General features: G+C 32.1%; 3 protein-coding genes and 1 non-coding gene across 5 annotated transcripts; 2 read left to right on the forward strand and 2 right to left on the reverse strand.

The window, feature by feature from the left end:
- The first annotated feature begins 7,632 nt into the window (after positions 1–7,632).
- TRNAL-AAG (transfer RNA leucine (anticodon AAG)) lies at positions 7,633–7,713 on the forward strand. Its single transcript has one exon. It is a non-coding gene; the product is annotated as a tRNA-Leu (tRNA).
- A 3,665-nt stretch (positions 7,714–11,378) lies between these two features.
- Positions 11,379–14,500, reverse strand: LOC100787566 (glucuronoxylan 4-O-methyltransferase 2). Its single transcript, XM_006579257.1, has 2 exons — positions 14,440–14,500; positions 11,379–12,106 (listed from the first exon to the last, which is right to left on the reverse strand). The coding sequence occupies exons 1-2, from the start codon at positions 14,498–14,500 to the stop codon at positions 11,379–11,381; spliced, it is 789 nt and encodes a 262-aa protein (XP_006579320.1).
- Positions 14,501–16,010: 1,510 nt separating this feature from the next.
- LOC100782782 (uncharacterized) lies at positions 16,011–18,316 on the forward strand. Of its 2 annotated transcripts, XM_006578644.4 has the most exons (4): positions 16,083–16,587; positions 16,676–16,739; positions 16,854–16,958; positions 17,061–18,316. In XM_006578644.4, the coding sequence occupies exons 2-4, from the start codon at positions 16,695–16,697 to the stop codon at positions 17,997–17,999; spliced, it is 1,089 nt and encodes a 362-aa protein (XP_006578707.1). In that variant the 5' UTR covers positions 16,083–16,587; positions 16,676–16,694; the 3' UTR covers positions 18,000–18,316. The 2 variants fall into 2 exon arrangements, with proteins under 2 accessions (XP_003523146.1, XP_006578707.1); XM_003523098.5 differs by having other exon boundaries at positions 16,011–16,739.
- A 2,027-nt stretch (positions 18,317–20,343) lies between these two features.
- On the reverse strand, positions 20,344–22,861 carry LOC100782250 (acetolactate synthase 1, chloroplastic). The gene has a single exon (XM_041014960.1). The coding sequence runs from the start codon at positions 22,575–22,577 to the stop codon at positions 20,622–20,624; it is 1,956 nt and encodes a 651-aa protein (XP_040870894.1). The 5' UTR covers positions 22,578–22,861; the 3' UTR covers positions 20,344–20,621.
- Positions 22,862–25,416: the final 2,555 nt, after the last annotated feature.

Genomic DNA, 25,416 nt, shown 5'->3' on the forward strand with positions numbered 1-25,416 from the left:
AGGTTGTGTATCCAGTTTGTTTTAACGAGGCAGTGTCAGCTGCCTGGTTTATGAGTCCCAGAAGCGCTTTTCATTTGACCCATCACAACAGGAAAGTTCTAGACATAAGGTTATCTCATCCATCACGTCACAAACTTCTTTAAATTCATCTCAAACCTTCATATCTCTCACACATTAGACTTAATTATTGGGTTTCTACCTTCTACACACTACAATCTTTCTCCTATCGCTGCACCAAAGAGATTGAATCATTCCATTCCCAATCCAATGTAGCCACAAACGTCAATAAACATATCCTCATCCAGTTTATTCTTCATCCATCCATCAATCATATCATATTCCTTCAGTTTTTACTTAACTTCTTTTGGTTGGGTTCCTTTGTTTTTGTTGTTCAAGCTTGTTGTGGGATCTCCTTCACTAGATCTTTCAGCTCACAAACAGGATCAATGCAGTTTGAAGTTCAATTGTTGACGATCTGATCGTACAGGAGTGATTGAAAAGATGGTCTTAATTATAATTTCTTCCATGTCTTTTTTATGCCTTAATCTATCCCCTAAGGGGACAACACCGATGATTCCTTTGACAACCTTGATTTCCTTGATTAATAGAAGCCTCGACATGAAAGTCTTTGTTTTTTGGTTTGCAAAAAACAATGATATATTATTGATAATGACACGCTTAATACCTGACCCATATAGAAAATAGAACAAACTAAACACCTTATAGTCTGAACACTATAACCCATGCAAATTCTATATGGTGCTTACAAACCTTTTAAGTATAATGTTAGGTTCACGGATTTCTGAGTGAAAGTCTTATTTAAGACTAGGTGAGAAGGTCAATGAAATCCTAGGGTAGGTGAGAAGTTCTGCAAAGCAAAATAATCTTACTGAAGGAAAAGTGAGAAACCTCATAGTGAAATAGTTTATTGAAATTGTTGTGATACAAAAATTAGTTTTATAATGAATAAGTATACTGTATAGAAACAATTAAATTTTGATGTATACGCATTTTAATGAATTTATGGGGCAAGTATAAATTCTTGTGTTTAATAGTAACAAAATCCATTATTTCACATGACTCATACGTACCTCAGTTGTTTTTGTGTAACATTAGCCTTCATAATTATCAAATCGACAAGATTGGATTTTTCAAAACATATATAACTAGCTTGATATCTACCCGTGAAACTATTCTCAAATCTCAATAGTCATTACACAATCATAATATCTACTTGTTTAGAAATGGAGGTTAAAAGTTCACCATACTTAAATTCTATTTCGGTTTTTATGGTTATGTCAAGATGAGGAAACAAGTTATGATATATCGATGTAATAAAAAAAATTAATGGGAGAAAAGAAATAATTTGTAATGTTTTTATAAAAAAATATTGTAAATTTTTACGAAGTATATAATGTTATGACAAACAATAAAAAACACTTGAGTTTCTATAAAATACAATTGCCCTCTACACATTATTATATTTTAAAAATATTACATAATTTTTTCATTGTGAATATTATAAAAAAGTATAAAGATAAAAGGGTAAAATAAGTATTAATTTATTCTCTCTTTTATATCTTGTAACATTTTTACATTATTTCATTAAAAATATTATCTTATATTAGCACACAAATTTTTTATGGGAAACAAAAGTCATTAAATATATTAAAGTATAAACATTTATCTTGTGGGGGCAATTGGCCCATAGTTGTGAACTTTCATCCGCTACATTCAAGATCAATCATAAAAGTGTTTTTGAATTTCACATGCAAACAATGAAAATACTCTTTCATATATTAATGGTTTTAGTTCAAGTGACCGCGTTCGATGTACAAAGAGAGCAGGTTTTATTTGCTTTTATATATATATATATATATATATATATATATATATATATATATATATATATATATAGAACAAAAGTATCTTCCATGACAGATAATTTTGCTTGAGTTGAATAAGATTATCTACCAGAGAACAAATAGCTTCAGGTAGTTCACACACGAATTGTGGTAAATGCTGGGTGTTTAGATGGAATGTGTTCTTTAAATTTTTCATTGGAATTTTATATACACACAAACTTTAGCTTATTTGCTATAATTAAAAATTACAATAAATATATTTTTCGAACATAAGAAGTCTATTTTAGATTCTTGATAAATCAATTATATTGTGTTACAAAGTCATTTTAACTTTTGATAATTTCTCTTAAAAAATATATAAATTTAATTTAAAAATAAAAATGTAAGGATAATTTCTATCTATGTATCTATCAATAAAATAAAGAATGCAAATGCGTTCTAGTACAAAAAAATAATAAATTTGCAAATGCGTTCTAGTACATAAAAGAAAGAATGGCAAAAACATGTTTTTGTGGACCTGCATCAAGTACCTTTTTAAAATAAAAAAAAATAAGCAATATTGTGGCTAGTAAAGATGAAAGAAAGAAGTAATTTTTCTCTCATAAAAAAAACAAAATCTCTCATCCTAACCTTTAAAACAATCAATGACTTGTATAATGGTTCAAACACAAAAATCATGAGTAGCTACATAGTGGCTCTATTAAATGCGTTGAAAAAAATTATTTGAAAAGGTGACACATTTAACTGCCTCATTTAATAACCCTAACACGAACTTTTGAAAATAATTTTAAATTTTATTTAAAAATTATATTGATATTTTATATAAAATGATAAATGAAACTTACTAAATGTGTCAATTTATATTTACTATATTGGTTTCCTTACAATGGGGGACCATTAAAAGGTGATTTGGAAAACCTCAAAGATCTAGATGTTGTTGATATTAGCCCTGATTTCTTTATGCATGGTTAACTATGACTTAGTTGAGGATAGAAAAAAGGTTATTGTTGGCAAACAACCTTAGATTATCTTTGATCATTACATCACTATAAGACCATGGACATTGAACTTTGTTACATTTGACATGAAGATCAGTAATACCTTGGTCTGGATTAACTTTCCTTGTTTAGGCATGGATACTATGACGAGGGTGTTCTTTTAGCACTAGTATCAGTCGTTGGTAATTGGTGCTAATGGATATGATTACTATTGATGCAGTTAGAAGACAATTCGTTAAGGTGTCTATGGAAATTTATTTGAATAACCAAGTAGTAGGATGGTTCTAGTTTCAAACCATTTGGTTTGATGTAAATATGAAGGATTGCATTTGATTTGTAAAGGTGTAGTTGCTCAGAGAGGAAGAATGAAGAAAGCTCATCATCGGCGATTGTTTAGGATGTGGTGAGAAAAACATGAACAACAGAGGTGTGGGTTCACATGCAAACTCTAATCGATTGCATGACAATTACGTTAATTTTGTTACAAAAGATTTATATGAGGATTGGAAAACACAATGGTGTTTTAAATCACAATAATGAGAACATTATGGGACGAGGAAATGAGGGGAGCACTTTAAGACATTCATATTTTGACCAAAATATGTTCTAGTTATTATTAAGCAATAATTAGGACGATAATATTGTAGAAGGAATTAATGAAACATTTTAATCCCAATTACGAGTTGGACAAACTGAAAATGGAAAATTTTGAAAAAAAAAAAGGAAAAAACATATCCTTAGTGAATCTATTTAGGTGGGCAAAAATAATGGAGTTATCTCCCTATTCTCTCCTATATATCATGAGGACCACCTTGGTAGTTCCTTATCCCAAGAAGGCAACCACATTTGATGGAGGTGGAAAGTCTAAAATAGTTTGCCATGCAACCAGGACTTGTGTCAACTAACGTAGTAAAAACTCAACTCATGCTCATGGAGTGCTTGCGACAATGAATGTAAGGATAATATGTCCAAATAAGCTAATATTATTGGATGACCCAAAGCCTCTAAGCCCATCTTTAAATGCCTTTTGCACTTCTAGTGAGTAAAGTGCCAAACTTATAGGTTTCTAATGATATTTATCTTGTGGTATATCTTCTCAGTAGTTGCATGATGTCTAATCCAATGTTGTTAGTGCCCTTATTCAATCAATTGTAAAAAATTGTGATCATTACATCTTTATTCATCATCACATTTTTGTTTTGTGCTTGTATAGCCTTCAAAATTTTGAGATAAATAAAATTTGACTTTCATCATTTTTTAGATTAATTATTAATTATTCTTTTATTTTGATTTTAACTTACAAATAAACACTATTGGAAGTCCTGCTGATGCTATAAGAAATTTGTCTCAGTGATGTCTTAATGTCTTTGTTAAGGCTTTTCTTAATCTGTTGGGTGGTAGTGCATATCTTGTCCACTTGGACAAAGTTTTTGTGGATTTGACACTCAGACTTTCATTTTAACTTTATTATTTGGGATCAATTGGTACACTTGTCAATCCATCAATAAGTTTTTGGTGCCGTTGTCGGGAATTTTGTTCTTTGTACTTGGTATTTTGGATATTCTATTTTTTTAGCAATTTATTTTCCTCTAATTTTATTTTTAATTAATTTTTCAAAATAAAAAAAATAGTTTCAAATTTTCTTTTTCACTCTTAATTTTAATCTTTAGTTTTTTATTTTTATTTTTCTGTGATAACATGCACGTTAGTGTTTTTCTTTCTTGTATGCGAGGAAACAATCTTTTTCTATTAGATCTAGAGATTGAAGCAACGTGTAGAAAGAACAACACTGCAAGAAGAAAGAGAGAACACCAAGAGAATCAAGAACCATAATCCTCTGTATCATCTTCTTTCCCACATCCCAATTTTGAAGAACACATCATGGCAGAGGACCAGCCACTGAGAATCACTCTAAAGGACTACTCTAGTACCTCTACACCTCAGTATTTCACAAGCATAGCTCGGCCTGGAGTTCAAGCTGCCAACATCACTAATCCATATTCCCTCATCCATTTGATCCAAGGCAATCTCTTTCATGGGCTACCCAATGAAGATCCATATGTCCACCTTGTTACATACATAGAGATTTGCAACACGGTGAAGATAGCAGGAGTTCTAGAAGACGCCACCCACCTCAACATGTTTTCTTTCTCCTTGGCTAGTGAAGCAAAAAGATGGCTACACTCATTTAAGGGAAATAGTTTTCGGATATGGGAAGAGGTGGTGAAGAAGTTCTAAAAGAAGTATTTTTCAGAGTTCAAGACCGCTGAGGGAAAGGTGAAGATTTCATCATTCCACCAGTTCATCGATGAATCACTAAGTGAAGCTCTCGACTACTTCCATGGTTTACTCCGAAAGACTCTTATCCACGGGTTCAGTGAGTCAGTTCAGCTAAACATCTTCATTGATGGCTTGCGACCCCATTCAAATCAGTTACTTGATGCCTCCGCTGGTGGGAAGATCAAATTAAAGACACTTGATGAAGCTATGGAGTTGATTGAAAACATGACAGTTAATGACCATGTCATCCTTCATGATCAAGTGTACACACCTACAAAAAAGAGTCTTCTAGAGCTCACATCCCAAGACGCATTACTAGCCCAAAATAAGCTCCTAGCTAAGCAACTAAAGACCCTCAGAGAGACACTAAGCAAGCTTCCTCAACAATTGCATGTAGTGCAACCTACCCATTCTTCAATCATGCAAATTGGGGGATGCAACATTTGTGGTGGGGCCCATATGTCAGGCATGTGAATGGTCCAAGATGATGCATTCAAAGATATCATTCCATAAAATAGAAAATAAAAGTTCAAAACTTCTAACTAATGCTTTTTTTTACCTTCTTTATATCGTCCAAGCCATTTTTACCAATTTTTTTTATCATCTTTTATTAAATACATATCCAATAAAATTGATATATGTATATATCAAACATATTAAATACATGTATATGTATTTATTAAATACACAGTAACAATTATAATATATACATTTCATATTTTAATGTATGTATATATTTAGTATGTATTTTATTATGTTTAAGATATATTCAATCTATTTGAAATAGTAAATATATCTGTAAAATTAATTTTCCAATAACATTAAATATTATATTTATTAAGTAAAATATGCAGTGAGATTATTAAGACCTGTGAAGTCATCTCCCAATTGTGCATATAATATGTATATATGTTTGTGGTCCTGGATCTCATGTTTCATACCTTTGTTCCATGAAAAGTTATTAAATTTGAGGCCGTTGTCATTGGTGTCCACTAAAAATGGGCCAATCTCTTGTGTTGCTCCATATCCCACAGAAGAGCACCCAGAACTTGTAAATTTTTTAACAAAGAATAAAGGCAGGCTATCACCTTGTCAGAGAACATATATATAAAAAAACCATCAAATGAAGGTTTAGGATTTTAATGAAACTTGATTTTTTAAAATTTATTTTTGCTTTAAAGTAAGATTAAAATTATACTACCATTTATGTTTTAAATTTTTTCCTAAAAAGAATATTATTACATTATTTATCAAACATTTCCAAATTTTATGTTATCAACTTAAGTAATAAATGGAAGAACAAAATCTCCGTGGGAGAAGTTGGTCAAACTATTCTAGATAATAAGTATAAGTACTCATAATATCGGTTTTTAAAAAATTAATGTTAAAATTATCTTGTTAACATTAATTTTTTAAAAAATTGATGTTGTGAATATTTAGACAATTTCAATTTTTAAATAATCGATGTTAAAATTATCCTGTTAACATTGATTTTTCTAAAATTGATATTAACAATGTCATTTTATTTACAAAAATGTCATCGCACATTTTGCAATATCAATTTTTATCATAATCATTGTTAACAAAATGATGGTAAAACCTATTATTTTAGTAGTGTTGTTATTTTCGAAAGAGAAAAAACATCACTTTGAGACGACTAATAAGGTGATCCATCAATAAACAAATAATTAGTTTATGTTTAAACCTAAATAAATAGGGACTAATTAAAAAAAACTCTCTAAGATGAAAATATATTTAAACAACCATAAAATAATGATGAATAAAAAAACATGAATCACAAACCCTAAAATAATGATAATGTTGGTATTTTATGTTTAATATTGAGAACATATATCAAAGGACAAATTATGTTAAAAATTTATGTTAAATAATCATTTTTTTAAATTGAAATAACCAAAATTTTAGGATATGTCTATGTGTAATTCTGATATAATTCTAGTAAGACCCATATCAACAGTAGCATCGAGATAATCAAGCAAATCTTTTAACAATGGCCTACACATTTTTAGAGAATTGATACAGGCAAAGGAAAAATTGCTCAGCGTGAAGGGCCCAAACTCTTAACATTATGAGAAAAAAAAAAACAACTCAAATTTAATGGAAGAATAAGTAAATGTTCAATTATGGTTATTTAACACGTTTCATTTATGTTATTTTAAATAAATGGAAATAATTAATTTTTACATTACGATTTTCTGAAAGAGTTTCTAAACAAAATCTATTATTTTCAGATTTAGAACACATTACTACTATTAATTTTTATCCCAACGTTAATTAGTATATGCCATTTTTTATTTTTACTATAAATATAATTCATGTATTAACGTCTACGGAATGTGATATTTCAATATAATTGCGCATTTAGAATGTTTTTATGAATATAAATTACCCATTCATGTATAAATATAAATTATAGATCTTTAGTGTTAGCAAATATATAATATTTTCTTTAAGGCACATACATAGCTGTTGAGATGGCCGAGTTGGTCTAAGGCGCCAGATTAAGGTTCTGGTCCGAAAGGGCGTGGGTTCAAATCCCACTCTCAACACTTAGTCATTTTTTATTTAAAATGCATTTTAGCTTTGACATATATATTCACGAGTTGTAACGGTAAAGCTTTTATGTTTTTGTTTTGACTAAAAGAAAACTCCAGCTCCAAGGTTTTTTCTTGGTCTGGACATGAAGTCATGGACTAAATTTTTCATGTAAATTAAGCAATTTTTCGAAGGAAAAATTATTTTAAAGATAGGAAGGTTCTCTTTTGGTCCAAATTGAAAGGGCGCACACTGAATGTTTTCAGTATATATATAAAAAAAAACAATTTAACGTTTTCAGTTGTTTTAGCTACATTAAAACAGCGTAATTAAAAAATTAAAAATATAAATTACTAAAAATGTATTTTAGTCTAATATAGTTATCTTAAGAATTATATCAGAGATTATTTTCTATTGATTAAAAATATTGACAGTACATGTATATTGATTAGATGATTAAATCAATTACATAAAAACTTCAATCTTTTGAAATATCGAATAAAAACTCACAACATATAAGAATATTAACAGAGGAGTAGGAAAATATAATGAAATTAATAAAGTACTCATTTATTTGAAATCCATTGTTATTTTTTATTACAAGGAGGACCACGCTCCAGCAGAAACAATACTAGCACTTAACAAAACGAAAAGGAAGGACCTACAAATTTGGGGTGCTTGGTTTGGTTGTTTTCTATTTTCATTTTTTTATTGAAAACAAACAATGTATTTGGTTGGATTTCTGAAAATATTTTTAGTAAAAATAAAAACAGGAAACAATCAAACAATGAAAACAATAAATTTTCGTTTTCAGTTGAGAACACAAAGTAAAATAAAATTGTGATGACAATAAATGTAATTTTAAGCAAATCTAGAAATACAAAAAAATAAGAAGTTAATATATCATAAATTTTCAGTATTTTTATTTAATGAAAACAGAAAACCAAAAGTCAAACCAAACATATTTTTAGAATTCTAATCTTTTGAAAATGAAAACAATTTTTAAAAAATAAAAATAAAAAATGAAAACAGAAAATAAAAATATAAACCAAACACACGCTTGCTATTTTTTCATAATAGACTTAACACCAAGGCTTAACCCATCTATGGCTTCTTGCAACCTGGCCATACACCAATGTCTGGAGAAAGGGTCTTAAGGACTGGATTTCTCTCACAGAAATTTGTTGGCCTCAATTCAAACCCGGTGCTCAACAAGGGCATTATTGGAAAATCCTCCTGGCACGGAACATGGTGGATTCCCAGTACATATCACATCACAATATTAATATCCTTCTTTTCTTTACTTCTATCCCTGCATTCGATTTCAAAACAAATGTTAATTATACTAAGTAAAGAAATCACTTGATAAAGACTCAAATGAAAGAGATATAGGATTGATTAAATGGTTAAAAAAAAAAGAAAAAAGTTCATGAATTTAATCTTTTTTAATAACAAAATTTTTACATTCTAACAAACTAATGTTTGTGGTGCCATGTCTTCTCAATTGAAAAAAGACCTATTTAATCCAATTGTCTTCTCAATAGAAAATAAAATATATTTGGCTCTAAAATTAAGATGCTTATTGCTTAGTCCAAACAATTAATATAATGTATCTTCTCCAAGATCCTGATCAACATATGATAATGTTTTAAATTAATGTTCTAATCACTTAACAAAAACTTTAATTAAACTTCAACATCATATATAATGATAATAGTCTTAAAATATGTAAAAAAAAATATATATTGAAACTAATTAACTTATAATTATGTTATAAATTAAAAAAAAACCCACATAAAATGATAGAATATTTGACTTTATCATTATAATCAATTTCTCTATATTTTTACAAATACTTATCATCCAAGTCTATATATTGTTTGAAGGGATGTATCCAGGAAAGTATCGATCTTAATATGCATGTAATTACCTTTTGGGCTTGCAGATATTTTTGCAAGTACCAATAAAAGGTCCTGTTTTGATTCCAACAAAATTTATTACATACCTAAAGACTAGTAGAAAACCCATATAATGATCTCTTTATTATTATTATTATTATCATTATTATCATCATCATTGATTTATTCATAATTAAATTATTGAACCTTAAATAAATGTATTGACCGGTCCAATTTTAGATCAAGGATATTAGAAATCTTATAATAAATAATGACTAAATGAATTATTTGATTCTTTATCTTATTTTCTGGTTCAGTTTAATCTTTTATTTTTTTAAAATTTTAATTTGGTTCTTTATCTTTTTTTTTCCAGTTAAGTCCTTTATTTTTTAAAAAAATTTCATTTGGTCTTTTATCTTATTTTGTTGATTCAATTTGATTCTTTATCTTTTTTTTTTAATTTGGTTCTTTATTCTATTTAAAATTATTGTCGTTAATCATTTAAAAATAAAATATTTTGGGTTCAATTTTCTTCCCTTCTTCTCTACTTCACTTTAAAAAAAAACTCATTCTTAATTGATTAACGATGTTAATTTTAAATGAATTAAAGGACTAAATTGAACAAAAAATAAGATAAATGATCAAAATATTTTTTAAAAAAGATAAAGAACTAAATTGAATAAAAAAGAAAAATAAGATAAAGAACAAAATTAAAATTTTTAAAAAATAAAATACCGAACTAAAAAAAAATAAAAGATCAAATAATTCATTTGACCATAAATAATATCTTTAAGACTAAATTATACTAATTATTTCTTTTTGATGTATATATTAATTATTTATGAGATTTCATAATCAACTAACAACGATTGATATAAATACTAGCGACTTGTTTTCTTTTATCAAGTGATATGGAGTTTGAATCCTGATTGATCTTTGAATATGGAGTAAATCGTATTGAGAGAAGAACATCCACCTTTTGTGCGCTGAGAATCCCTAACAAAGATTAGTCATCTCTTTCTTTAAGGATTACTTTTGTACCATTAATATGATCAGGAAAAAAAACTTTATATTTTTATCCACTCTTACACTAACTCCCTTCATTATTTTGAAAATATACACAAACACCTCCTCATTTATTATGTTAACTCCCGTTAATTGTTCTAGAAAAATGTATAATTGTTACATTCACATCTATTAATTGTATGTATTATTTTTAATTTAATTGATTATGTTTAAAGGAATGTATCCAGACCGTATTGCTAGTTATGTTATATATATAGTTAATCAAGAAATGTACTTTCCATCTGTTGAGATGGCTGAGTTGGTCTAACTTGCTTTTATTTTTTGATTCCAAATGCATTTTTGTGGGATTTACCACGATGTCCGGATGTTTAGTTGTTTACGACTCAATCTCTTCCTCAGTTTATTGCCCATCATCTCTAGGGTGGCTTTATGCCAAAATTATTATGTGTCGAGAATCACCTCATGTTGATAATTTGGGTCAATTTTTACGTGATATGTAACTGAGTTTTTCAATTTAGGGGGAAGTTAATAAATTTCGACTATATATATATAATTTGTACGGGAATAATATCAGTATTCATGTGGCAGTTATTCTTTAAACCAATTTGATGCTGTGCAGTCGCTAATGCAGAATTAACAGCATTTAAACTACAGTTGTACAATGATATATACTAGTTTGTGTGAAAATTACTACTTTACTAACCATAATGATGTTGCTCTATATAGTAATAGTGTAATACTATCTATACAGGACTTCAGGTAGTGCAGAACGTTGTTGAATTGGAGTGACCACTGATCCTGAAGTGCCACAATTTCCCTTTAGAACACAATAAATTCTCATGGCAGAGAAACTCCCAGGAGAACCATTTCTCTATCATACGATCTATATCATGCACAACTACGTCAGAAACATTCCCAGCTCTAGCTAGAACACTAGCAGTGTATATAGAATCCATCCTACCCGGCGACTCTGGAGAATCCCCTTTGGGTCCATCTACCACAATGATATCCCACTTCTTTTCATACACTTCAGAAGGTAAATTTCTCAATGCAAACTTGCATTTCGATTTCTGAAGCAGCTGTGTTGGGTAACTTGGTGCACAAGCTTGGTTCTGCCTTGCATGTTTGAGAAGATTAAAAGCCTTTTTAGATGGCACATTATACCCAAGCTGGTATGTTTGAGTGTTGTTGGAGTTTGTTGCTACCTTGGCTATCATGTCATCATGATCATAAAGAAAGATGGTGCTTCCAGGTGCATTCATTGAGGAGAGGGTAAGGTACTGTGGTTGGAAGCCAAATATGAGGAGGTTGCATGGGGATTTAAGAGCAACAAGGTTTGAGAGAACTTTGAACTCTTTTTCAGTTAGGGTGGAATTGGGGTGCTTTGAGGACTCAGGTGCATGTGATGCAGCTTTTGTTGTGAGTAGAAAAAAGTGGAGAACTAGGTGGAGACATAGCAGATGATGAAGAGCGGAGAATGAGGCTGAGAAGCATAAGTATTGATATGATTGAAAGGATCAAAAGAAGGATGGGGACGAGTTTCTTTTTGTTTGTGAGGTTCATTCCTTGGTGATCTCTTTGGCTAGAACGTTGTTTTAGTGTAAGTAGGGGAGAAAATTGAAGAGGTGCTAAGGTAGGATGAAATTGAATTACATCAGGAGCCATCTTTGCTCTTTTCTTTTTCCCCCAACTCTTTTTGATTATTATAAGTTTCAATGTTACATTATATGCTTTTAATAGTTGCTGTGGGTGCACCTTGTTAAGTAGGGAGGAAGGGATGCTTTAACTTTTTTGTTTCAGGTGTTACCTTTCTTTTCTTTCAGCTGTTGCTTGTTACCTAACTGTTGAGCTGCAGAAGAAATAATATTGCATGTGTTCGTCTGAGTTCTTCCTTTTTTAAAAAAAAAATTCTTTTCTGGAGTGCTGACATGGATCTTGAAGATTGGTTCTTTGTCAAAATTTCTCTTTGGTGCTTGTTTGGTGTTTGAGTAAGCTTGAAGAAGGTTTGTGGGAGGTTATTATGTCTTTTTCAAACTTCAATCCACGTAAGTATCATTTCATATATTATTGGTGTGCCTTTTTTTGGTTGATGATGAGCAATGAGAGCAATAATTGATGATTGGTTTTACTTTTCTGTTTTCTGATATCAGATTTTTCATTGAATAATGTTTTGTGTACAATAGTCACCCAGAGAGAATAAACTAGATTAGAGAAAAATATAAATATATAACAAGTGATATGTTGTTATAAAAAAATATATAGAAAAATAAAAAGAGTAATGATATTTAACATCGATTCCAAATTTTTAAACTTCTAATTAATATTCTGTTTTTTTTTATCTCTTTTAATTGTACATATATTTTTATTCGTTTTTTTATTTCTCGCTTACTATATATCAAATAACATATTGGGTGTAAAAAAACATTGAGGATAACATACTCAATGTAAAATTAATGTTTTACACAAAATCTCAGTAATTTACTTTAAATAATCTAAAATTTGAAATTAATTCACTTAAAAAATTAAAAAAAAAATAATTAGCAAGTCACAAGATATGATTTTGTTATTTTTAATTAAAATAATTGATCAAAATCATTAATGATGACACTGAATAATATTTTTTTATGATATTGTTAATGTTATCTAGATCAAAACTTAATAATGTCGTTGAATTTTCATTTTATTATGATAATGCCCTTGTTCTCAACAGCTCAAGCTTAAAGACTTTGGAGGCGTCATGTAAAATATACTTTGCAATATTCCTCTTTCTCGTATAGTCTTTGTGTAATTCTTATATTTATTTTCGCTCATTTTGTGAAATAAAAAAGAGAAACTAGATTACACTTGATGTAAAACATTAATTTTAAACTTTGATGTAAATGAATTTTATCTTTTATATATATATATATATATAAACCTACACTATATTACTGATTAAAATTAATTAAAAACTATAAAATAAAAGAAACACTTGTTAAATATAAGACTAGATACACACAAATTTATGATTTTTAATAATTTCAATCAATAATAAAATGTAATAAAATATACATTGTACATGTTTGACTTGTATATGACATGACATGCTAGTCTAATCTAAGCTTATTTATCAAATTAGTTAAGCTAAGGTTTTTTCTTCTCTTTGGTAGGGTATTTTCCTAGACATGATTGTAAGATTAACTCTCAAACGAATTGAAGGTAGTGGTTAAGTAAAGTTTTTTTATAATGGTATCAAGGGTTTTATTTAATTGATGGAACAAAGTGAGTGATTGTAAATTTTTTTGTAAATGTTTTTTTATTAACATAGGTGATTTTTTTTTTTTTTTTACCTATAACGATGACTATGAATTCCTAAAATTGTAGGAAAATTTGTTTACCGTTTCGGTCCACTATTATTGTGACCAATTACTAGTATTATAAATGATCAATTAATTTAATTCTTGAAATTACAATAAAAAACTGAGTTATAACTTAAAAATGAAAGATTAAATAAAAGCATCATCATATTTAGAAAGTTCTACAACATAATTAAAATTATTATTATTACTGTAATATTTTTGAAATTATATACTTATTGATTTATTTAATATTCACTCATTGCCTTATGAAAAAATTCATTAACATATTTAAAATGTTTTTTAAATAAAAAAATCTTTAGATAAACTTTGACATCTGATTAGACTTTAAAAAAACATCATGTCAACACGTATGGCAACATATGATAAATAAATATACAAAACTGAATCTTATATATACAAAATAGATTTTAATTATTCAAAGTTAACCCTGCCAATTCCAAACTTATTGGGTAATTACCTACTGAAGCATTCAAGTCATATCCGTCTGGAAATTCAACAATTCCCACTAGCCACGCCATTCCATTACTTAATACTCATCCTCGTAAGTTTTAGGTTAATGTTTTAGTTATATTATACTAGTATTAAACGCTTTAAATTGTGACCCCCTTGTCCTTGTCCATATCTAATATTCTTTTGAAGGCATCTCTAAACGGTATAATGCCCTCTTCTTCTCTATAAATAAAGATTGATTTATATTGTATTGGTTGATGTCTTTGTTTAATGAGTTTTGAAAGACTCATTGGTGCTTTCTACAGTAGGGAACCAAATAAAGGTCAAATCCCTCATAAGATCCTAACATTAACTTAATATTTTCGTCCTTATCAATTGTATGCGCAACATGTAGCGTGACAGATGGGAAATACAATTAAGAAATTTCCCTTCCATTTTCAATAAAATCTTTCCCCATTTATTAAATAGTTGGTTACATGCATGTACGAAATCATGGTGCTTATTATTGCCCAAATTTGGTTTTATTTGCATCTAACGATTCTAGAATTCCACCTACCAGTGACACCAAGAATTTTATTTTCTAATGTAAAGTTTTCCTATTTCATACGAGTAAAAGATTGTGAACCTCAAGTGGTTGAGTATAATATTTTAGTTATTGTAAATATTTTAATATTATTTTTTTATTTTTTCAGATAAAAAAATAGAATAAAAGATTTTGTTATCATTAGAGTATCTCCAATGTCATTTTAATGTTAAGTAACTCAATTAATTTTCTCTCTAATAATTGTTTCTATTAACAAGTTGCTAAACTAAAAAAAAAAAATATCTTTTTCTCTTTCTCCCTTCTATATTTATTACAAAGTTAAACAACTCTCATATGACACATCAAAATAATACTTTTTTGTTAAGCAATCCACTGAATTACTCCCAACGATCTGTATGCTATTAGCTAGCATATATGCAACGAGTGTCACAATTTCTCGAGTATTAATTCCTGCTAACAAGGGTGCACATGATGATTGTATTGCTAAATTTCATCTCTTAAATTTGAATCAGTTCTCTGTTGAAGTTGATTTCATAATGAATCTAGGTTTCACCTAACTAAATTTCAATTACAGTAAATTTTCTTCAGGTTTTGAGTTGGGGGATCTCATCTAGTAATACCTCTAAATGCAGCGGTTAAAACTATAAAAAAAAGCCTTTTCAAGTAACTAATATAACTAAAAGGAGTTTAACGTGTATGTATTGTCGCATGCATTTTTATATTTTCATTTGATTATAAATTATAGTTTGAATTATTTTAGCTAACGATAAAAATTAATAAATTTATAAATTTATCATGGTGAATTATGATTGTATGGCTAAATAAAACTTTTTACTTTATAAACAACCCTTTTTCTCAAACAAAATCACCGAGCGATTTGAAAACATTGAAATTTCGTTCTGAAATTATGCTAAGATTATTTTTTTTTTTAAAAAAAAGATGCCCACGGCTCTGTTGACATTTCATCAAGGTTCTCCAATGGTCGTTTTCCATTAAGAATATAAAATTCCCAGAGTGACGTTACATTAACAATTAACAAATATGGTGATGTTTGTAGCCATTCGAAAGCTGCACCTCAAAAAATCTTCTCCTAACGTGTTCTCTAGTTCAATTAATAGAGTTTAATTAACAATAAAACCCAGGTTCAGATTTTAATTAAGGTTCATTTTTTGAATTTTGAAACCAATAATACTAGGTACAAGCGAATAACTCTGGAGAATATTGCGCAAGCAAACCATGGTTAAGGCAAGACAAACATTTCACCCCTTTCATCATCATCATCACCTCCTATTTTAAAGCATTGCTAATGTCTTTCTCGGCGTAATCATCTTACTTTATTTGATTTCTTAATTTCTTTGTCCTAATAAGATTCACAGCTTCAACAAGAAATGTCATCTTTGCGAGTTTGGCTAGGTCAACTCTTGTTTTCAAACCTGCGTCCTTTCTTCATCCTTTCCTTTCATACTTCATTCATTTTTCATGTGGCTTCTTTTTAGTCCATGATAATACCCTCATCTTAATCACCCTAGTTCACTAGATTGGTTTGGTTTCACCCTTAATCTCTCAGAACCAACTTCTACTAGAGGATCTTTCCATAGGACTTCTACACATGTAGGCTTCTCTATTTTCCCTTTGTTGTTGTTGTTTGCCATATATCTAAGATTTTCTGAAAAACAAAACTATCTTATGTTTCTATAAGTGGTGAAGACAATATTATTATGGGGACTAACAGGCAGGAGCATGAAATTTCAGGAGGATCTGAGGTAAAGTGGTCACAATTCAAAGCTATATTCAACTCTGTTTTATTTGTAATTTTACGAGTAGTATTTCAACTGCTTAAACTTCAGAAATTCTGAATTCTACAACACCTATGTCAGGCAACATATCAGGAGATGATAGAAAATGAAGTCAAGGACACTCAGGAAGGCTCAACACACAAATTAATAACTGAGAGCTGCAAATCAAACAGCATGGTTATAAAGGTAATCGTCATATTCCCACTTTTTCTTCTTTCTTAGTAGATGTTTTATTTTATGTTATGTTCCACTGAAGCTGAAAAATGGTCTAAATTGACACCAAAACAGAAACGACATACGTTGATTCCTGCTCACATCATAGCTGAAGCCATATCAACTATTGCCGATCTTGACATTAGATGGTCAGGTCCAATCACACCAAAAGAAATGGAATACGTTGAACAATATGTCCTTGCAAAGTATCCAGAATATTCAGGCCTCATGAAAGGAGATGGAAATGGGATAAACTTGTCTAGCTTTATCATCTATGAGGAGCCTTCAGAATCCATGATAGATGATAGGGGAAAGTCACCAAGAGAGTCTTCTACATATTTTTTTGGCAGTAATAATCTCCCTGAAATGGATAGGGCCAAGATCCAGTTGGAGCCATCAAGATTACTAGACATTCTCAACAAGAAATCCTCATTCCTTGGAAGTTTCATCTCTATCCCAGAAATCCAAGCTCGCAATAAGATTTTGAATCATTATGGTTTGCCAGATGAAGAGTACCTTGTTCTCTTCACTCCAAGCTACAAGGATGCCATGATGTTGGTGGGAGAAAGTTACCCTTTTGTTAAGGGAAACTACTACATGACCATTCTTGATCAGGAAGAAGACTACATCAGGGAGTTTGCTTCTTTTAAGGAGTCCAAGGTGATCTCAGCACCCAAGACATGGCTGGATTTGAGGATCAGCGGGTCTCAGCTGAGCCAGAACTTCAGGAGGAGGTGTAAGATCAGCTCAAAGGGCTTGTTTTCCTATCCGGTTGATGCAAATGGAACAATGCATTGGATTTCTGAGGCTCATAGGAACAACTGGCATGTTCTACTTGATGCATCTGCCTTGGTAGTGGGAAAGGATCGGCTACATCTTCTTGCGCTCCACCGCCCGGATTTTGTGATATGTAATCTTGAAAACACTCATTCCAATCCTTCAAGAGTCACTTGCCTCTTAGTGAGAAAGAAATCCTTTGAGGTCTCAGCTACTTCATCTCAGGCAGTTGAATGAGTGAGAAAGAAATCCTTATGATTTTAGAGCAATTAGCAAATGTACAAAATTTCCATGCAGATCCTTAGGTGTTTTTTCTCCTATCAGAATTGGAATTTCACCTAGGTAACTTGTGTCAATCTTTAATGTAAACTTTTATTATGTGAACTACTGAGGCGAACCGCCAATTCTGATTGGAGAACACTATCATAAGTACTTAATAAACTGCATCTGAGTTTTGTCCTTAACAAATTTGATATCATGGACTCTAAGAAGCCATGAATTTTCTTGGCGTATTTTGTAGATTGAATAAATTAACACATGCATATGTAAGGCCACTTATTACTGGTTGGAACACATTATGCATTGCTAATCATCTGGTGTATTTGTAATTTTTAAGTTATATAATTAATTATCTTAGTTTGGTAAGTTATTTTTGCCAAACCCATTTTTTCCATATTAATCAAATTGATTTTGAAAAATTTTATATCTTACTTTAACTTCTGATTTCAATTGGGAGAGTAACACATGCATGTGTCCCCTTATTGCCTTGGCCACAAAACTCTCTTATCCTTTTTTGGTATGCTTAGTCATCAAGCCTTTAGGTTCCAAGAACTAGAATCTGTCCCGTTTGCAAACCCAGGCCATTTATATTTTATCTAGCAAGATACAAAATTACAAATGCAAGTGGTCTTGCGTGCAAATTTTAGCTAGCCGAGTGGTGTAACGAAATTCTGTGCTGGCATTTGGTAACATCTATGTTTAGGGACGTGTAGACCAAGACATGTTACCATTAAGTTGTTGGAATAAAGCATGTCCAGTCACGTTAGCAAGTTGTCTGCAGTACAAAGGTCAAAAGGTTCTTTTTGTCCTTCCCTCGTTACTATAAGATTTGTTTTGTTCTGTTAAGACTACATAAGCATAAATTTCTTAAAATCATGGACAGTAATTCAGAAGTAAACAGCGGATATACCTTAAAACCGTGCTCATCATGATTGCCACGATGAGTTAAAGAAAATGTCAAAAAAAGAAACGCAATAGATTCAATATCTAAACTTTTATCTTCATCTCATGCTCAAATTGTTTTTTTTTCTTAATTCTCCGATTCAACAGGAAAAAAAATTAATCTGGAGTTCGATGAAAGATAAATAAAGTCTACTAAAATATTATTTCTGTCAAGGATCGAACTCAGATATTACCTAAACAATTTAACTTTAACTTCAACACATTAATCACTTATGCTCAATCATTTAAAGTGCTTCTTTACCTCTGACTTTCTTTTAACATTGAAAATAATTATAATGTTAGTTTTGGTTGCAAACAAAAATACATTTATCAGTCATTTCATTCAGCTTGGTTCTTTGAGAATCTGGCAGGCGAAAATATCGTTTAACATTGAAGACTCAAAGAGGCAAGATGGTGGGCAGAGCATTGGAAGCTAACATGGCAAGTAAATCTTTGACCCTCGTACCATATGGATAACTTTAATTAATTTTTACTTCTTAAGTTTTGAAGAACTTTAACAACGTAAGGACCACACGATAAATAGCTACTGAAAAGGGCTTCTTTTTTTTAGATGGTAAGCATTCTTGTGTTTGTGTGTGTGATTGGGTCATCTTGTTTGCTCTTGATCTCCATATCCTTTGATCTAGTTTTCCCCAAATGATTGTGTTGTTAGTTCACTTTTTTGTAATAATGCCCTCACTTCCACCATAAGGAGCAAGAGCTGTTGAAAACAGAGTATATCCCTTTAAATGGTAAGTTACTCGGCCTTTCTTAATTTGTTTGAAAACAGAATACACTTATATTCATAAATAACTATAAACTTAATGCAAACCCTAAAATTAATGACAAATAAATTATAGTAGGTAATTTACTGAAAATATGATAAATGCATTTATTAGTGAATGCGTTGAATTAAGAACCTATAATTTAATTGTGAACATTATTAAAAAAAAAAAAACTACGTTGCCATTTGCAGCATGGAATTATCTAGAACTAGAAACGTGATGCCACTTGTTATTGAAGTCGATTACAGCATCTATTCTGTTTTACTATTTATAACTTTGCCATTTCTGACTTTTGAAAACTATCTCTGGATTTCGGTATCGCTTTGTGAAGATCGAGCAAAAGAGACGTTTTGTGGACGCAATGGTCCAAATCCGTTCTACATGAACAAATTGGTCACAATTTCCACTAAAAGTAAATAAATGGCAAGTTAAAAAAGGAATATGCATTTTACTGATTGCCTAGGTGAGCTCCAAGAGAAGTTGAATCTACACGTCTACCAACCGCTAAAAAAAGAAAAACATTGAATATGTAACCTGATTCCATTAGCTTTTGACTTCTTCAACAGATTCTCTACTTAGATTTCTAACAGAAATATTATTACTAGCACATCATTTTCAGTCTCACTACAGCAAAAAATCCAACGGCACAATACAGACAACAGGAGATATCAGACTACAGAGATAGATAGATGCTACTGCATGTAGTAAGTTAAATAAAAGGAAAATAAAATGTCTTGCTACCAAAACTACTACAGACTATGATGCTCACCACAGGCCAAATCCTGCAACTAGGACAGCATTATCTTATATATATTGTACAAAACAAGCATCAAGGAACATTTGGTCTAGGCAATCAGTACCTCGTTCTACCATCACCCTCAGTTATCACATCCTTGAAGGATCCATTACTGGGAATCATCGGCAACACATGCTCCTGATGGGGCACAATGACATCAAGAAGGTAGGGGCCAGGGGTGTCCAACATTCTCTGAATTGCCGCTCTAAGCTCTTCCTTCTTCGTCACTCGCGCTGCCGGTATCCCACAAGCATCAGCAAACTTGAGCATGTTTGGGAATATCTCGCTCTCGCTAGACGGATCTCCAAGATAGGTGTGAGCTCTATTGGACTTGTAGAACCTATCCTCCCACTGAACCACCATACCCAAATGCTGATTGTTCAACAACAATATCTTAACTGGGAGATTCTCCACTCTTATAGTGGCCAACTCCTGAACATTCATGATGAAACTACCATCCCCATCAATGTCAACCACAACAGCCCCAGGGTTAGCAACAGCAGCACCAATAGCCGCAGGCAATCCAAAACCCATGGCTCCAAGACCCCCTGAGGTCAACCACTGCCTCGGTCTCTTGTACTTGTAAAACTGCGCAGCCCACATTTGATGCTGCCCAACCCCAGTACTAACAATAGCATCTCCATTAGTCAACTCATCAAGAACCTCGATAGCATGCTGCGGAGAAATCGCGTCCTGGAATGTCTTGTAACCCAATGGAAACTTGTGTTTCTGCACATTAATCTCTTCTCTCCAACCTCCAAGATCAAACTTACCCTCCACTCCTTTCTCCTCCAAAATCATATTAATTCCCTTCAAGGCCAACTTCAAATCCGCGCAAACCGACACGTGCGCCTGCTTGTTCTTCCCAATCTCGGCAGAATCAATATCAATGTGAACAATCTTAGCCCTACTAGCAAAAGCCTCAAGCTTCCCAGTAACACGGTCATCAAACCTTACCCCAAAGGCAAGCAACAAATCACTATTGTCAACAGCATAGTTAGCATAAACAGTACCATGCATACCCAGCATCTGAAGGGAATATTCATCACCAATAGGAAAAGTTCCAAGACCCATTAAAGTGCTAGCAACGGGAATACCAGTGAGTTCAACAAAGCGCCTCAATTCAGCACTGGAATTCAAACTGCCACCGCCGACGTAGAGAACGGGCTTTTGGGCCTCCATGATGAGTCTGACAATGTGTTCCAATTGGGCCTCGGCGGGGGGCCTGGGCAGCCTGGCGAGGTAACCGGGGAGGTTAACGGGCTCGTCCCAATTAGGCACGGCGAGTTGCTGCTGAACGTCTTTGGGAATGTCGATGAGGACCGGACCGGGGCGGCCGGAGGTGGCGACGAAGAAAGCCTCGGCGACGACGCGGGGGATGTCGTCGACGTCGAGGATGAGGTAGTTGTGCTTCGTGATGGATCTGCTCACCTCCACGATCGGGGTTTCTTGGAAGGCGTCGGTGCCGATCATCCGGCGGGGGACCTGGCCGGTGATGGCGACGACTGGGACGCTGTCCATTAAAGCGTCGGCGAGGCCGCTCACGAGGTTGGTGGCGCCGGGGCCGGAGGTGGCAATGCAGACGCCGGGGAGGCCGGAGGAACGCGCGTAGCCTTCGGCGGCGAAGACGCCGCCCTGCTCGTGGCGCGGGAGCACGTTGCGGATGGCGGCGGAGCGCGTGAGCGCCTGGTGGATCTCCATCGACGCACCGCCGGGGTACGCGAACACCGTCGTCACGCCCTGCCTCTCCAGCGCCTCCACAAGGATGTCCGCGCCCTTGCGAGGTTCGCCGGAGGCGAACCGTGACACGAAGGGCTCCGTGGTCGGCGCTTCCTTGGTGAAGGGCGCCGCCGTGGGGGGTTTGGAGATGGAACATTTGATTTTGAGAGCGTGGTTGGGTTTGGTGAGGGTTTGATGAGAGAGAGGGAGGGTGGATCTAGTAATGCGTTTGGGGAAGGTGGGGTGTGAAGAGGAAGAAGAGAATCGGGTGGTTCTGGAAGCGGTGGCCGCCATTGTGTTGTGTGGGTAGCACCAGTGAGTGTGTTTGTGTGTGGCGATGCTTTTAGATGAAGGAGGGAGTTTTTGTTTTACCTTTTTGCCCTTGCGTTTTGTCTGTTTATGTTGGTTTTTGTGTGGGTAAAGTGGGAAGAGAAACCCACTACTTGTTCCATGGACTCAGTTACACTCGCTGCTAACTAATCAATCAGTGGTGTCGAACATCGCATGAGGTGAGAATGTTAGATAGCCACATATCACTTGCAGACAAAACAAGCAGCCATTTTTTTTCTCACATCTTTGTGTTGTGTTTTGCACTGCCCACCAACCCTAATATTGGAATCGGCGTAAACACTGACACTGCTGCTTACTTTAATTAATTAATAATAATGAAGTATTACTAGTATTTTTTTTTAGTTTTCAACCATTAATTTTTTGAAGTTATTTTTTATAAGATGAAATTAAAGAATTCACTGGGATGTAGAAAATTTATTAATTTCGTTCAGAATAACTTTTAGTTTTTTTAAGTACTAGTATCAATCAAATAGCACTGACTAGGACTTTTCAATTTGATTTAATGGTTTTAATACAAGTTGAGTTTGAGCGGAAGAATCAAGGTTGAATCCTCACATAATCAATTTTTAGAAGATGATAAATTTTAAGTAGGATTAAATCATGAACTCATTATTTGATTATGATAGTTACGAAAAAAAATTATTAAATATATGTGATTTGGATATTCCTCCAATAATATTTTTTAGTCTCAATTATCAAATAAAAATGTTAACTAACCATGTAATAACAACAAGATAGTCATGAGTTATTTTATTCATAAAACTTGTTTACATGTGATTATCTCATCAAACTTTTAGATAATTTAACAAGTAAATGAGTGGTCAATGTTATTATTACATCACCAATTAATTATTTGACAACAAAAATTAAAAAAATTAAAGAGTATCAAACATGCAACTCATAGATATAAGCTTAGTTGAATGATTAAAAGATAAGAAAATAAGAGAAAGGTGCATGTGAATAAATCCTCTTTGCTAACAAAATAAAACTTTTAACAAACTAGTATTTATGTACAATAAAAAAATCAGGCCCGCAATTCTGCAAAAACACATGGGGTGTGAGTAGAGGGGAAGAGTGTTTGGTTTTATACAAGGGAATAAATTTGAATTTTTTTTTTTAGGATTACAAAACAGAGAAATATTGAGTGTAATAAGTGAAAACATGAAGGAAGGCTTGAGTAATTTACTCTTTTCCCTTTTGTGAGTTCTCGAGCTTTTTTTTTTTTAGCTTTGTGAGTGTTGATTTGTTAGAGTTTCTTATGTGCAAAGAGGGTCTTGTCCCATTTTGGAGGGTTATTTTGTCTCGGGAATGATGAGACTGCTTACTGGTGCCCATTTTAGATTCGAGACTGAACCTCATTTCTCTGGTTGTATTTGGTATTTGCAGTAACAATTTTAAGATGTTTTATTTTCTGCCATGTCTACTAAGCATGTTACCATTATTGTTGATCTCAACAAGCCATTTCGGTTTGAAGGCATGCCTTACAAGAGATGGAAACAGAAGGCGTCTTCTTCATGTCGACGTGCAAAGATAATTTCCTTGTCATTGCTAACAAGCTTGTTCTACCACAAAATTATCTGATGCCTAACAGGAACTGCAAACCTAGAATGACAATGACTTCATATGTAAGAATTTTATTTTAAATGGATTATTTGATTATCTTTATGATTATTATATTACAAGAGGTTTGAGAGGAGCCACAGAAAAATGGGTAATATACACAAACACCTAATTAAAAACTCTTCTGATATTTCTCATTTGTTTTTATTTCTCTTTCTATTACATCATAAATTTTATTATATTTTCTTTTTCTCCCTCTCTTAAATAGCACAATACGTATCCATGTAATATTTTTCCAGGAAAATATGACACTTGAGAGGCTGGATGAAAGAAATATGTTGTCAATCACTACCTCAAGTATCAAAAGACAACGGATAACTCTATTGAAGTTCAGTCTCACAAACTACAGAAAATTGCTCATGAAATAATCTCAGAAGGTATACATGATTTTAGATGAACAACTCCAAGTGGCTGTAATAATTGTTAAATTGCCTCCTAGCTGAAAAGATTTTAAGAACATCCTTAGGCACAAAATAAAAGATTTCTAATTGGAGAGTATGTTTACTCGATTGCGTATATATAAAATATAGAAGAGGAAGCCCGGAAAAAAAATCAAAGAGAGAAAGTTCTTCTTGTTGTCAAATCCACTTCTATTGTCCTCAAAATTAAGGTAAAAATATGAAATATCAAAATTGAAAGCAGAACACCAACAATAAAAATGACAATCATAATAAAAATGGACAAAACCCTCCTCGATCGTGACAGTTTAGCTGTTATAATTATGGTAAGCTTGGCCATTTGGCTAGGAATTGCCGACTTAAGGCCATTAGACAGTTTGAGAAGCTTGTTTTTAGCAATGAACATGAATAACATTCCAACTAGTGCCTATTATTCAATTCAAAAAATGATTGTACATTTGCAAGGAATGTTTGATTTCAAATGTTTGAATATCAATTTTTAAATGTAATATTAATTATTATTTTTTATTTATATATCTTATAATACTAATGATAAAAACAATAAAAATTAAAAAAATTAATGACCATCTAATTAATTTTATAAAATTGATATCCTCTTTTATTTATTTAGTAATTTTTTTATATGTGAAAAATAACCTGCTACAACCATTATAATAAAAGGGAAGAGTACTAATATACTAGATTAGTGCACCAACCAAGCATCTCTGAAATGATGCTCACAATATGTGGGCCCTCCATCATAA

The sequence above is a fragment of the Glycine max genome, chromosome 4 (genome assembly GCF_000004515.6).
Source record: "Glycine max cultivar Williams 82 chromosome 4, Glycine_max_v4.0, whole genome shotgun sequence".
Taxonomy (NCBI): domain Eukaryota; kingdom Viridiplantae; phylum Streptophyta; class Magnoliopsida; order Fabales; family Fabaceae; genus Glycine; species Glycine max.

Coding starts and splice junctions, on each gene's coding strand:
- LOC100787566 (XM_006579257.1), bottom strand. CDS start 14,500: ATGGCGTGGCTAGTGGGAATTGTTGAATTTCCAGACGGATATGACTTG. Junction 12,107..14,439: donor TGACTTGAATGCTTCAGTAG/GTAATTACCCAA, acceptor TATGCTTCTCAG/CCTCATTCTCCGCTCTTCAT.
- LOC100782782 (XM_003523098.5), top strand. CDS start 16,695: ATGGGGACTAACAGGCAGGAGCATGAAATTTCAGGAGGATCTGAG. Junction 16,740..16,853: donor AAATTTCAGGAGGATCTGAG/GTAAAGTGGTCA, acceptor CACCTATGTCAG/GCAACATATCAGGAGATGAT. Junction 16,959..17,060: donor CAAACAGCATGGTTATAAAG/GTAATCGTCATA, acceptor ACACCAAAACAG/AAACGACATACGTTGATTCC.
- LOC100782250 (XM_041014960.1), bottom strand. CDS start 22,577: ATGGCGGCCACCGCTTCCAGAACCACCCGATTCTCTTCTTCCTCTTCA.